General features: G+C 39.6%; 1 protein-coding gene across 2 annotated transcripts; it reads left to right on the top strand.

Annotated features, from left to right (window-relative positions):
* Positions 1-5,742: 5,742 nt before the first annotated feature.
* Positions 5,743-11,788, top strand: spam1 (sperm adhesion molecule 1). Of its 2 annotated transcripts, none has more exons than XM_004069427.5 (5): positions 5,743-6,108; positions 6,207-6,355; positions 6,719-7,641; positions 8,504-8,593; positions 11,099-11,788. In XM_004069427.5, the coding sequence occupies exons 2-5, from the start codon at positions 6,289-6,291 to the stop codon at positions 11,426-11,428; spliced, it is 1,410 nt and encodes a 469-aa protein (XP_004069475.2). In that variant the 5' UTR covers positions 5,743-6,108; positions 6,207-6,288; the 3' UTR covers positions 11,429-11,788. The 2 variants fall into 2 exon arrangements, with proteins under 2 accessions (XP_004069475.2, XP_078804476.1); XM_078948350.1 differs by having other exon boundaries at positions 5,743-6,134.
* Positions 11,789-13,126: the final 1,338 nt, after the last annotated feature.

The following is a 13,126-nucleotide window of genomic DNA, read 5'->3' as shown; positions in this document are numbered from 1 at the left end:
TGTCCAGTTAGGATGTAACACTGACTATCAATTTCACATGTTTTCTACAACATGTAAAAATAACTGACAATCAGGAAGACACTACCAATAAAGGAGTGGTTCTGCAAGTGGTGACCACAGAAAACGTCTCCGCCCTATGTTTTGGTGACTTTTTAATAATGACATTGTCGTCACTCCAGCGGTACAGTGACACAGCATCTACAACTCACACAAATGGCTCAGGTAATATGACTCATCAAGGACGGCACATCAACGCGAGCTGTAGCAAGAAATTTCCAGCGTAGTCTCCTAAGCATGGAGGCGCTACCAGGAGACATGCCATTATGTCGGGAGACGTAGAGAAGGTTGTAGGAGGGCAACAACCCTGCATCATGACCACTAACTCCTCCTTTATGCAAGGAGAAACGGGAGGACCAAAGAGAGTGGCATGGAGCTTATAAAACATACAACAGCACGGAGTGTTCATGACCACAAGACTTGAACATTTACATTAATTCATTCATCTTCTTCCGTTTATTACCTTTCGGGGTCATTGGGATGCTGGAGCCTATCCCGGTCACTTGTGGGCGAAGGCAAGGGGCACCCTGGACAGATCGCCAGTCTGTCGCAGGGTAGAGTGTCCACAATCACACACCCACGCACTCTCACATTTACACCTAGGGACAATTTAGATTAACCAATTGACCTATGAAGCCTGTTTTTGGACGGTGAAAAACGGGGAGAACATGCAAACTCCACACAGAAAGGTCCCCCATTGATGTTCTGGGGACCTTCTTCTTGCTGTGAGGCAAGAGCGCTAACCACTACGCCACCGTGCAGCCCAACATTTACATTAAAATACAAAGAAACTCTGGAAGTACTGCACCTGAATGATAATTTTTAAGCAGTTTTTCCCTATGTAGATATACAAAAATGCACATAATGTTTCATACGTTAGGATCAGGGATGGGTAGAAAACCCAAAATTGTAATAAAGAGTAGCGATACATCATATTTTTCCTTAAAATTATTGCAGTGTGTGTAAAAGTGCTTCGTAAAAAGTTTACTTGAGTACAAAGTAACATCTGATCTTTTTAAAGTTATGTAATCAGACATAATATCAAGTGGTGGGCAAATGTATGTCTCTTACGGAATAAAAGAAAGATGATGGATTATAATTACAAAATTTTAGGCAGAAGAAATGTGTTTCCAAGTCAGAATTGCTCAATATTACTGGTATACCAATACAGCAGATTATATGTGTGGAAAAACGAAGCCAGTCTAGGAACAAGGTGTCTCATTACAGAAGCTGTGGGTGTGTGTCTGTGCGTTTTGTTAGAACAGGTTTTTTATTCAGTCTCTTTATTCAGAGCTTCTTTTAACCCCTGTGCAATTACCTTGCTTTTGTGGTCATCAGAAATTAAGCTGTTTGCAGACAGACGCTTTGTTGAACCCAATTTTTGTCAAGAAATGGTTTACCCCCCCACTACCACCCCAAGGGAAGGGTTATTAATATGAACATGACCTTCTCTGACCTGTCCTTGCAACTGCCTGTCTACTGTTGTCAAGAATATGTATAGTGTTGTCTTCAAATTCACGTCCTTTGTCTTTTGCATGTGACTAAACTGCAGAAACAGGTCCTACGGTGTTGTTCTCCCTCCTTAACATATTATCCTTGGTAATGGCATGTTTTTTACTCCATTGAACAGCTCTAATGACTGCAAAGTCCAGGAAAGCCAACTGGTTGTTCTTGGTCTCCTTTCTGGTAATTGTGGTGTTTCACTCCACTGTATTTCTTTGTTCCATGAAGATCTGGACCTCCTTTGTTGTCATCTCTGTCCAGATGCCATCAATGTATCTAAATGAGTCAGATAGAGCTGTTCCCTGGAAGGAACAAAGGGCTTGTTTCTACATTGCCTCCGCATATGAGGTTAGAGACACTTTGGAGTCCATGGCCAAACTGATCCAGAAATTGGCTCAGAAATGGGCTTTTGGTAGTTGGTGCTGTCTAATAGCTCCTGCATCTCAGTGCTGGCCCCAGTACTCATCACACAAGGGCTATTTTTATTTCATTTCTTGCCAACTGAAGTTTTGTGATGTTGAAGTTAAGTCCATAAACAGATATTTCTATGGTTTAGTCTAAAAATCAAAAATTTGTTAACATCCCCTTCCTTTGGCTGGGAATCCCGCCCCAGACATGTTTTTTAAGCTTTGCATCAGTTGATGTAGCTCATTGAGCCATTTGGGTTTATTCAAACACTATGGCTGTGGTGAAAATTGAGCTGGCGAGCTGTCTTTTTGAATCTGAAGAATGAAAAAGGCAGCGTCTTATATGGCAAGAGTAAATAATACAGCTCGTGCAGAGAGGGTGCAGCCTTTATACCCTTGAGCCTTGTGCTGTAGCACAATGTCTGCTGTCAAGGTAATTTTTAATCCTGCCCCTGAAATGTTCCAACGGTAAATTAAACAAAAAAGCCAATAATTAAGTTAATAAGTAGTTTTAAGTATAGTTAAGACGTTTCAATCACTTTTTTTGTCCTTTGCCACAAGGCTATTCTTTTTACCTCAAAAGGTTCAATCAGTGGCAGTTTTTAATATGGGCGATGTGGGCGGTCGCCCAGGGCGGCACTTCATAGGGGGCGGCATTTGCCGTGCCTGAGGCGTTACACCTAATGTGCTACATACTATATTCAAAGAGGAAGCTTGGAGCTTTTAATTTGAAATTGCTTCAGCAGCCGACACTTAGTGCTTTTAAGTTTGACACATCAGACTCTTAACAATGTCTTCCTCCTATTTGCTCTTCACACTTATGGTGCAAAAAAAACAAACAAAAAAAAAGAATATCTCAGAGTGAAACAACGTAAAACAGGCACATGAAAAGGAAATAGGCAGAACAAACACCCGTGCTCAACCCAATTTCGAAAAAAGCAGGCAATGGAGATTATTTCCCACAATTCTTTGCTCCGACACAGCAGACCCGATGCGCACGTGACCACCGCCCTCTGCTGCAAGACGCTTGCGGCCACACCTCTTTGCGGTAGTCTTTGGAACATAAGTCAAAAAACTCGAGAGGGGAGCGCAACTCGCCGGTGCCTGGCTGAATCACACTAACAGGTGATTGGGAGTCTTTTTCTATCTGACAATCAACTCTGGGCCGCAGCTGCGCGTCCCGTCATAGAGACAGAGGCGCGTGTGTCAGAGGGAAGGGGAGGGGGAGGGGTGGTGGGCGCAGACCATTTTTTATGGATTGAGTTTTTTTGGAGGATTTCTGCTGTTGGTGTTGCACAAATTTAGGGAAATGCCAAATATTTTTGGAGTAATCCCACTGATGAGTTCTAAGATTTAGTCTTTAATGTTTTATAAGACCTAAACATATTAATCACAATAAGTTTTATTTTTTAGATCTAATCCCTCTGATATGTTTCACAAAGACACACACAGGACGTCACACATTAAGAAATTATTGCTAAAAATGAAGCAGGAGTCCAGCTTAAAAAAATGCTCTAAAAAATGATGAAAGAGCAAAAAAAATGGAATTATTTGATATAATTTCTTATTAATATTTCCAGGCTTTCTTTGCTTTTTGTCCTGCAGCATGTTCATATTTGTATAATGTTGACAGAATATATTTAAATGGAGAACAAAATATTACAACTTATTTAAGGTTTAACTTGTGTTCCTGTTTTTATTCATATTTATGTGCAAAAAGTTCAGTTTAAAAGGTTTAAAAGTTTAGCTTTAGTGTGTTCAGTAAACATTTATCTTCTTCGGCCCAAAACCTTAAGCGTGTTTTTAACTTAGGCCCCTGTGTGACTGAGTTTTACTCCCCTGTAATACGAGTCTAGAAAATTCATGGATTTTTTGTGTAAAATGGCTAAATAGAAGATAGGGAACACAGCAGGATGTTGTCAAATTTTGTATGTGTGTGTGTGGGGGGGGGGGGGGGGGGGGGCGCTGGTGGGGTTACTCGCCCAGGGAGTAAGTTAGTGTAGAACCGCCACTGGGTTCAATACAAATAACTGGCCAATTGGGCAATGATGTGATGTAGCAACCTAAATGAACCAATAGCTACTTCTCTCACTGAGGAGTTGGCAAAACAACTAAGTCATGTCAAGCTGTCACGCTTCTTGTACAAATCATTACCACAAGCATGATAAGGCACATTCTGAAACATTCTTGCCACATAACAGGAAATGACAAAAATACAGAAAATGTGTGAAAACGTGTCACCAAGAGGGTCTGATGCATGTAGAGAAATGTTGTTTGTAGTATCCTAATAACACCCCTGATGATCAATTTACAAGTAGAAAAAATTAAAAGGTATTACACCTTGAAAACACAATCTTTTAAAATGATTTTTAATTGTACACATTTGTTGCTCTTTTTTAACTACCGGTACACACAATTTTTCTGAGATTCCAATCTACTTACTCACATTAACACATTGGTTAGATAACAGTTAGACCACTTATGCTAACCAGGACACAACAAACCATCCAGGGTTTGCCCAAAGACACTTTGATATGTGGCTGAAGGATTCTGAAATGGACTCACCATCCCCATGTATGAGCTTTGCAAAAGCTCTATTTTCTTTGTCGTTGGTGGCTGTATGAGCAGCATCCATGCCAGAAACCCTAAAGAAACAGCAAAATAATGATAATATTAATAATAAAGGAAGTTAGCCCTAGACTTGGTTGTGCAGAAAAGAAAAGTCTAAAGAACATCATGCAGGACAGTGCTGAAAAATAATCAACATAAACACCACTCAGATAAAAATGGCACATGTTCTAGTAGCATTTGTCTAATTATGAAGGACGTATGTAAAGAAGATTAATAATTAAAAATCTTTTAAAACTCTGTCTTTATTTAAATTGTTGTGAATCAGGAGCAGGCGAAAAAATTCCAGTCGTAAAAGCTTAAAAAATCCTCTCCTACAAAACGACACTGGTTTTTTGATTTGCCTAAAAACAGCACAATCATAATTAAAAGACCACTGGGAAGGCTGTGAAAATAGATCACAAGATGATTGGAGTGGGAATGAAAAGACTAATTCAGAAGGTTATTTGGCCCCATTGCAACATGACATACTTAGTAAAGTCCTGGTTGATCAGTTTTCTACTAATGTATGCTTGTTTAACCTCTTGAGACTCTGAGGCTTTTTTTTATTTCGTAGTCACAGGGCCCCAGGTAATCAGAATTAACTACAATGAAAATAAAACCCACAATGTGATGTCCTCATATGTGGACGCCATATGTGGTATTTTAATAACTGTTTACTTATGTTGACTAATATTTTATGTTTCCAAGGCACAGCTGTCAAACTACGGGTCTTGAGGGTCACTGTCTTACATGCTTTCCAACTCACCTGCCAGTAGGAGAACTATTGAGAAACATGTCCTGTGGGTGTCGCTGTTTTCATATTTTGCTGTCAATTATAAATTGGTTGATGACCTGACCACACACAGGTGTGCATGAGCCAGATGGAGAAATGGTTTTTGACCGCTTATGCGGGAAATGAAGCAAAAGAGTAGTCCAATCTGTTCAGTAGTGTAAATAATAAAAGAAACAAAGTAATGCAAGGTTGATTGGAGTGAAAGACTCATTTTCTTTGTCGTATAGGGAAACGACAGCCCGCTTGGCGCGTCAGTCATCTCTGGCGTCGCACATCTCAGTGTATCAAAGGGGCTAGAACTTGGTTATGTAGCTTCTAGGCCTTTTGTTCCTACACTGCCATTGAATTTCCTTATTTTCTGATGCAGGTAATCAGCAGCAAATAAAGGGGGATTTCTTAAAAACTAGCAGGATGCTGACCCTCGAGGCCTGGAGTCTGACACTCCTGTTTCTAAGGTATTTGTGACTTTTTAAAACTGTCTGAGAGACGACAGAAGCTTCCTTTTGCACCACGTTCGTTTTCAGTTGAGATTACTAAAGCATTAGAAAATGCAGCTTGTTCAAATTTAAAGGCCCCCTTGTGGCTCCAAAGGTTAGGGAGTAGCGCGAGGGGTTTTGCCCAAGGACCCACCCTGGATGAAGCTCATCGTGCCCCATAAGAATCGAACCCTGATTTCCCGTCCCAGCCAACTGAGCCATCCAGTCGCCCAAAGTCAAGAGCAACATCAGTTTGTCAAACGTAACCTACAATGTTTTCCTATCAAAGTAAATGTCTACTTTTATTAATTCTGGATACAATTGTACAAAAAAAAAACTTTTAATCTTTTTTTAAAACAGACAGATAAACATGAGAGTGCTTCCACTGCCCTGGCCAGACTCTGGAGAGAAAGAGATCAGTTTGACCAGCTTCCTCTGACAAATGATGCTGCGGAAAAAAACTGTTAAGATAACAGCAGAACTTAATTGCTCACCAAAGACAGCAAGAGGTAAGTACAGATGACATGCTTTTTGTGCTCTAACTGGTTTACATATCCTCCTCTTGGAAATGACATTGAATGGTATAAACAACTGGATTATTGTCAGAAGTTATTGAAATTGCAAAAAAACACATATTTGTGGTTTTGTTTTGTTTTAAAAACAAAACAAGACAATACTTGGAAAATTTGATCAGAACACGTTTTCTTTAAATTACTAGGATTTTATTGTTTATCTTTATTTCGTCTTTAGGTCAAGAAATGTATTACAAGTATTTAACAGATACTATGATTTTATCTTTTTAGAAACCAGCACACAACCACAATGTTGAATGTTGTTCTGACTGAATCATTTCTGTTTGTCTTTGTTAAAAGCAATCACGATGGCTTTGCCTTTGCTGCCAACTGGTGCCATCTGTATCCTTGCCCTGTTCTTCTCTGCTTCTGCGCTGCCACCAGTTGAGCCCCCATTAATCCATGACCACCCATTTGTGGCCATTTGGAATGCTCCTACCGAACAGTGTCAACGGCTCGACATTCCTCTAGACACTGCAGCCTTCCAGGCAGTGACTACACCCACAAATAGGCCAGGTCAGTTCCTTACCATCTTTTATGAAGACCGTCTTGGACTTTACCCTAAAGTTGACACCATGAAGCGTAAAATATACAAAGGCGGCATTCCCCAAAATGGCAACCTGACTGAGCACCTTATAAAGGCTCGGGGCCAAATAGATCACTATATCTCCCAAGACTCCTCTCCTGGGTTGGCTGTAATTGACTGGGAGTCCTGGCGTCCACTATGGGACCAGAACTGGGGTTCAAAACGTATTTATCAGAAGTTATCAATAGCTCATGCTCTGCATATTGCCCCATTTTTACCATTAACACAGACTTTTAAACTTGCAAAGAGACTATTCCAACAGGCTGGACGAACCCTCATGGAAAAAACAATTAGCCTTGGCATTGGTAAACGCCCAAGCCGCCGCTGGGGTTTCTACCTTCTTCCTGACTGCTTCAACTACGGCTGGGACAAGTCAAATTATACAGGCAAATGCTCAGTGAAGATCCAGAAGCAGAACAATCAGTTGCTTTGGCTTTGGGAACGAAGCACTGCCCTCTTTCCATCTGTTTACCTCCACAAAAGCCTGAGGAATTCCCCTCGGGCAGCCTTGTTTGTTCGAAATCGTGTCCAGGAGGCAATGAGGGTGGCAGCTCTTCCCAAACGTCCGTACATGGTGCCAATCTATGTCTATTCCAGGCCACTGTATCGAGATCAGACCCAGTTGTTTGAGAGTCAGGTGAGTTTTTCATTTTGTCTCATTTATATACTTTGTCTATGTGTCATACAACATTATCGTCTAGGATAATCTGACAGAACTTGAATCTGGGTGGAAAAAACTGATATTGTTTCTTTAATCTAAATCCTTGGCTAACAAAAAATAACCAATTCTTGGAGTACGAATTATAGATATTATGAAAAACCTTTATTATAGTTACAATAATCTCAGAGGGGCAATAGAACAAATTTGATTATTTGCTTAAAAAATAGATTGTGGCAATTTTTGATGTTAACATACATTTTTTGTGGATACGCCCCTTTGAATCATTTTCTTTTTAAATTTGTCTAGATTATTCTAGATTAGTTAGGCTACCACTATAACTGTACATGAACCAAAGGGATTGAAATAAATGTCTCTCTATGGCTAAAGTTGCACAGAAAACCTTTGGACTGTGATACTGAATTTTTAGGCAGGATCCTCAGCATGTTTAGCCTCAAACGTGTCTATAAATGATTGCAGAAACAAGACTGTTCATTTGGTTTGGTGTGATGCAAACCACTATCTGTACTCTGTTATCTGGTTCATTTTACTTCTGTTTTTTTTATTGTCTGCATGTTGTGTAGCAACATGCTGACTTCACGAGACGTGTTCGCATTTGAATGTTGTTGGAAGATGTTTAGGATTAATTGTCACACAAATATTTGTCCTTAAAGTCAGTAAAACATGTGACAACAGTATCATAAAGTAAGTTTTGCCAGGTGAAACATTAAAGCCTCTTCATCAGAATAAGGATGTTTCTCATGAAATATGCAAGGAAAAGTGCAAATTTCAAAACAATGCACAAATGGTGCAATTTGAATGTTTGATTGTCATCTTTTAGATGGATCTCATCAGCACCATTGGGGAGTCTGCAGCACTGGGGGCCTCAGGGGTTGTAATGTGGGGTGGCATGAAGGACTACAACACTAAGGTAATTGAAAAACAATTAATAGTGGTGTTTGAGCTGGTCTGATCGGATTCAAATGTCATTGAACATTGAAAGACTAGCTGATAAAACACTGTGTACATGTGCGCTGGTTGCCTGTCTAACAATATAACTCTTGAAGATAATTTGAATTTAAAGTCTTTACTGTACTTTGACACAAAAGGTGATCATAGTTTTCCTTGTTTCCTTACTTGTGTATCGTCAAGACATGCCTCAGTAGTTTTTGAAAAGAGAAACACAAATGATCAGACAAAGAAAAACATATCTTTGCTTCCTCTTTGAAACCCCAAAAAGAAAATGTTGAGTCACAGAGAGGTTTCTAATCTTTAATTACAGATGTGAAAAAGAACATTTCTCATATTTATTTGACTTCTGTTTTTTTAATCCCTCCGTTTTTGTAGAAATACAAATATATTACAACCAAAACTGCATGGCAAATTTACAGCTTTATTTAGCATCAAACTTAACAAATACGTGAGATCAAATATTAGCCTACATTGCAGGTTGCAGGTCAGGGAATGTGAGCACCAGCACAGACTAAAAATCCATTCATTCAAAGTAAAAAAAAAAAGGAAAACAATAGGTCTTTTCTTTGTAAAAACATTAAAGATCTTAAATTGATACTTTTTGATGCTGTGAAGACAAGACTAACATGGGCCGTTACCGATATGGAAGAGAAAAAATAAATCTATACACAATAAAACAAGATGGAGACTGCATTTCAGTATTAAAAAACCCCAAAACAAGTCCCGATCAAACTTTAGATGAAACCCTGCTTCCTTAAAGTCTCCTTACATTTCTAATAAGGTAAAACATTTTTAGATTGAATTAGGTAAAACAAGTGAGCAGTAGATTAACATGGCAATTTGTTTCAACTGTATATATTTCTCACCCTATCTGAGTCATTATCTCAAGAGGCAACTTTTCCTAGCACTACACTTTTCTGGACTGAGATGTCTGAGGTTTATCCAGGCCAGGGATCTGCTCCAGCCGCTCTTCCAGTTTGGGGTTAGTGCCCCGAGTGCTCCGATCACCACGGGCAGAGAAGCAGGGTGTTAGATGCTAGCAAGGAAAGCATACACATTATAACCTTTTGTTACTGAAAGAAAAACTCACAAAGATTAACGAAATTACTTGAATGTATAAATAACAAATGAAAAGTTCTAGGAAATTTAACAAATGAAAGTTGGTCATCTAAGATAGCACAAGGGATAATGCACACCCAGCAGCCACTCAGAATCGAGAATTCATATAACAGAAATTAATGCACTTTGCAGAAGCAAGCGTCCGCCGTGAAGGCTTCCGCGCACACTGCGGAATATATGATACTGCACACTTGGTTGGCCTTTATCCCTTACATTGCTTACTCTGAAAGGCTTAAAAAAAGCATAGTATAGGCCCTGTAACCCTTGTGCTATCCTAGGCACTTTACCATTGGGAGTTGGGTCATCTAGACCCACTAGACAGTGCTCTGAACCTTTTTTCTTCAATGATTTGTGATCTTCACTGGTGTCCATGGATTACATGAAATCTTTCCACCTTTATCCACCTTTGTCATGGTAGGGAGAACACGTCAAAGTAAGGGTGGGGTCATCTAAGATAGCACAAGGGTTTTAAGGTTCTCAAGTGAGCATCAATGCTACTTCCCATTAAAACACACTAAAACTACTGGACTGGACTGTCTACTTCTTTCAGAGCAGTAGCCTACCACTGTGAACATTTCTGCAGCTGCCACGTTGTCTGGGGTGTATGTGAGGGGGGGGGGAATCACACTTTTTGACAACATTGAGTTTTGTTTACAGCGGCAGAGAACTTTTTTACAGTTTTGTTTACAGCAGCTACAACTGCTCTTTTTCAGAAAATGTGGAATATGAGTGAACAAATTCTTGCCACCCTGCACGTTTTCATGCACAAAAGCATTGGTGGTCCCACGTCAGACGGAGCTTTTAATTAGATTTTTTTTTAGTTTTTGGAGAGCATAATTAGGGTTGAGACAAGAGATAGATGTTTGACAGAGATGCCATGCTTTAAATTATATTCACAGCGAAAAACAACAATAAAAAAAAAACGTCTGACATCACATTCTTCTGGGCTAAACAAAGAAATCATTTCTTCCTCTTCATCAATTTTGTATTTAATACTTCTATACTCCTTTCTAATTTTTTTCTATCTCTAGAAAAACACTATTATGCCAGTATTCTCAAATTTCCTGACCACAATTCCTGCAGAGGTCCTAGAAATGATTATTTGTCTTCAAGACAACATCAGCAAAGAACAAACATTACCATAAAGGGAATGAAAACATATTTTTACACAAGTTTTTATCCTGGAAGTAACGTGTTGCAAACTTTTTGTGTTTATTAGCATAATCTTTTTTTCTGTGTTAATATGCGCATAGTTCAAATGAAATGCATGTGAATTACATACACACCACTCCAGCTCATGAGCTCTTTTTCTCTTTTTTCTGTCTGTTTTGACATATTCACATAGGTTTCCTGCCAGTCTCTGTCAGAGTTCCTAAAATTCACATTCAACCCATACGTTGCCAACGTGACGGCAGCCACCATGCTTTGCAGCCAAGTCTTATGCCAGGGAAAGGGCCGCTGCACCCGGAAGAACTACAACTCCCCAACTTACCTTCACCTAAACTCCAATCAATTCCGTATATTTCGGTCGGGAGAGAGGTATGTGGCAGTCGGTCAGCCATCTGCGCAGGATCTCAATACCTGGGCTGCAAACTTCACCTGTCAGTGCTATGCTGGGTGGAGCTGCAAGCCGAAGCTTCTGTATCCAACTTCAATCAAAGTCATCAGGGTTTAAGTTTTGGGGGGAAAAACTGCCCTTCAGCATGATCGCTTTTGTTGCTCTTTTTTTGTGGTAATTTTTCATTAAATAAAGGAAAAACATGTTTTGCTTCATTGGCTTTCAAGATGTAGTAGAAAATGAAAAATATTAAGTTTATACAAATAAATGTACATCAATCATTTTGTATGTATATGTCAGATTTCACATCTGTGTAAGTGTTGCATCAGTGTTTTGTTTGCTTTGTTAAATCTATTTTATCAGAGTATTTTGCATTTACCTAATCAAACTACGTCACTCAGTATTTGTTCTTCTTGCTATAGTATGTTTATTATTATTTGTTTTCAACAGTTTTTTCTTAATAAAGAAATAAATATGTATTGTTATGAATTAATTTTCTTCTTAATAAAGTAAAACCTGTCTTCTTTTCTTTCGACTTTCCACAGTGAATCAGCTTCCTTCATCTAACCCTGTCTTCTGCATCCTGTACTCTAACATAATCTACCTTCATGTTTTCCTTGATTGCATCTACAAACCCCCTCTCTGGTCTTCCTCTGGACCTCTTGCCTGGCAGTTCCAGACTCAGCATTCTTCTACCAATAGATTCACTGTCTCTCCTCTGGACATGTCTGAACCATCTCAGTCTGACTTTATCTCCAGAACCTCCAAAGTGTTGACCCTCTGATGTCCTCATCTCTGATCCATCCTGGTCCCTCCCAAAGAGAATCTCAGCATCTTCATCTCTGCTACCTCCAGCTCTGGATCCTGTCTTTTCCTCAGTGTCTCTAGACTGAACAACATGGCTGCTCTCACCACAGTTTTCTACATCTTTAATTTCATTTGAGCTGAAACTCTATCACTTTTCTCCACCCGTTCAAACCTGCCCCTAACCTGCCCCTGACACCCCTGACCCTAGGTCAGGGGTGTCAGGGGCACATAATGTTGCACATAATGTTGCTACACAAGGTGGAAAGATTTCATGTAACCCATGGACACCAGTGAAGATCACAAATCATTGAAGAAAAAAGGTTCAGAGCACTGTCTAGTGGGTCTAGATCAGTGTTTTTCAACCTTTTTTGAGCCACGGCGCACTTCAACCTTGACAAAAATCCCGCGGCACACCGGCATTCAAAAAAAAAGAAAAAAGGAGAAACTCGGTCTGTATTGATCCACAGTCCCTTCATGATCTCACATGCATTTTTGTGATAATTGTGGCAGAAAAAATTGTGGCAGCTGTTTTTTAAAGATGTAATAAAAGTTAAGTTAAAAGATTTAAAAACTGTTTGATTTGTGGTCGTTGTGGTTTCACGACGTTAAGAGGAGATAGTCGTGCACCCAGACGCTCACACTGTCACTTTAATAACCAAATGCATCATGGGAGATGTAGTTCAATAATCCGCCGAACGCAGACAGACTAGCGTCTCTGAGCTTCACTGTTTTGTTCACTTTTTCCACGGTCCGACACCGGATTCTGTGGAAAGCTTCACCGCTAAAGACGAGCTTTAGCTGGTATTTTTCTTAGAACTGAGAGACTTTTTCAGCAGAATTCAGAACAAGGAAGTGAAGACTTTAACCACTTCTGATTGGTCAGACTGATGACATGTGATTAAGCCTCCAAGAATGATTGTTGGAGAAAGTTAAAGGGGCGGAACATTTCCTAACATAGCTAAAGCTGCGGCTAAATCGCGGTATCGTCATCCTTATCAAAATGTATTT

Source organism: Oryzias latipes, chromosome 6 (genome assembly GCF_053564925.1).
Source record: "Oryzias latipes strain Hd-rR chromosome 6, Olatipes_Hd-rR_3.1".
In the NCBI taxonomy this organism is placed as follows: Eukaryota; Metazoa; Chordata; class Actinopteri; order Beloniformes; family Adrianichthyidae; genus Oryzias; species Oryzias latipes.
The sequence above is the reverse complement of the archived record's forward strand: the minus strand, read 5'-3'. Positions and strand labels throughout refer to the sequence as shown.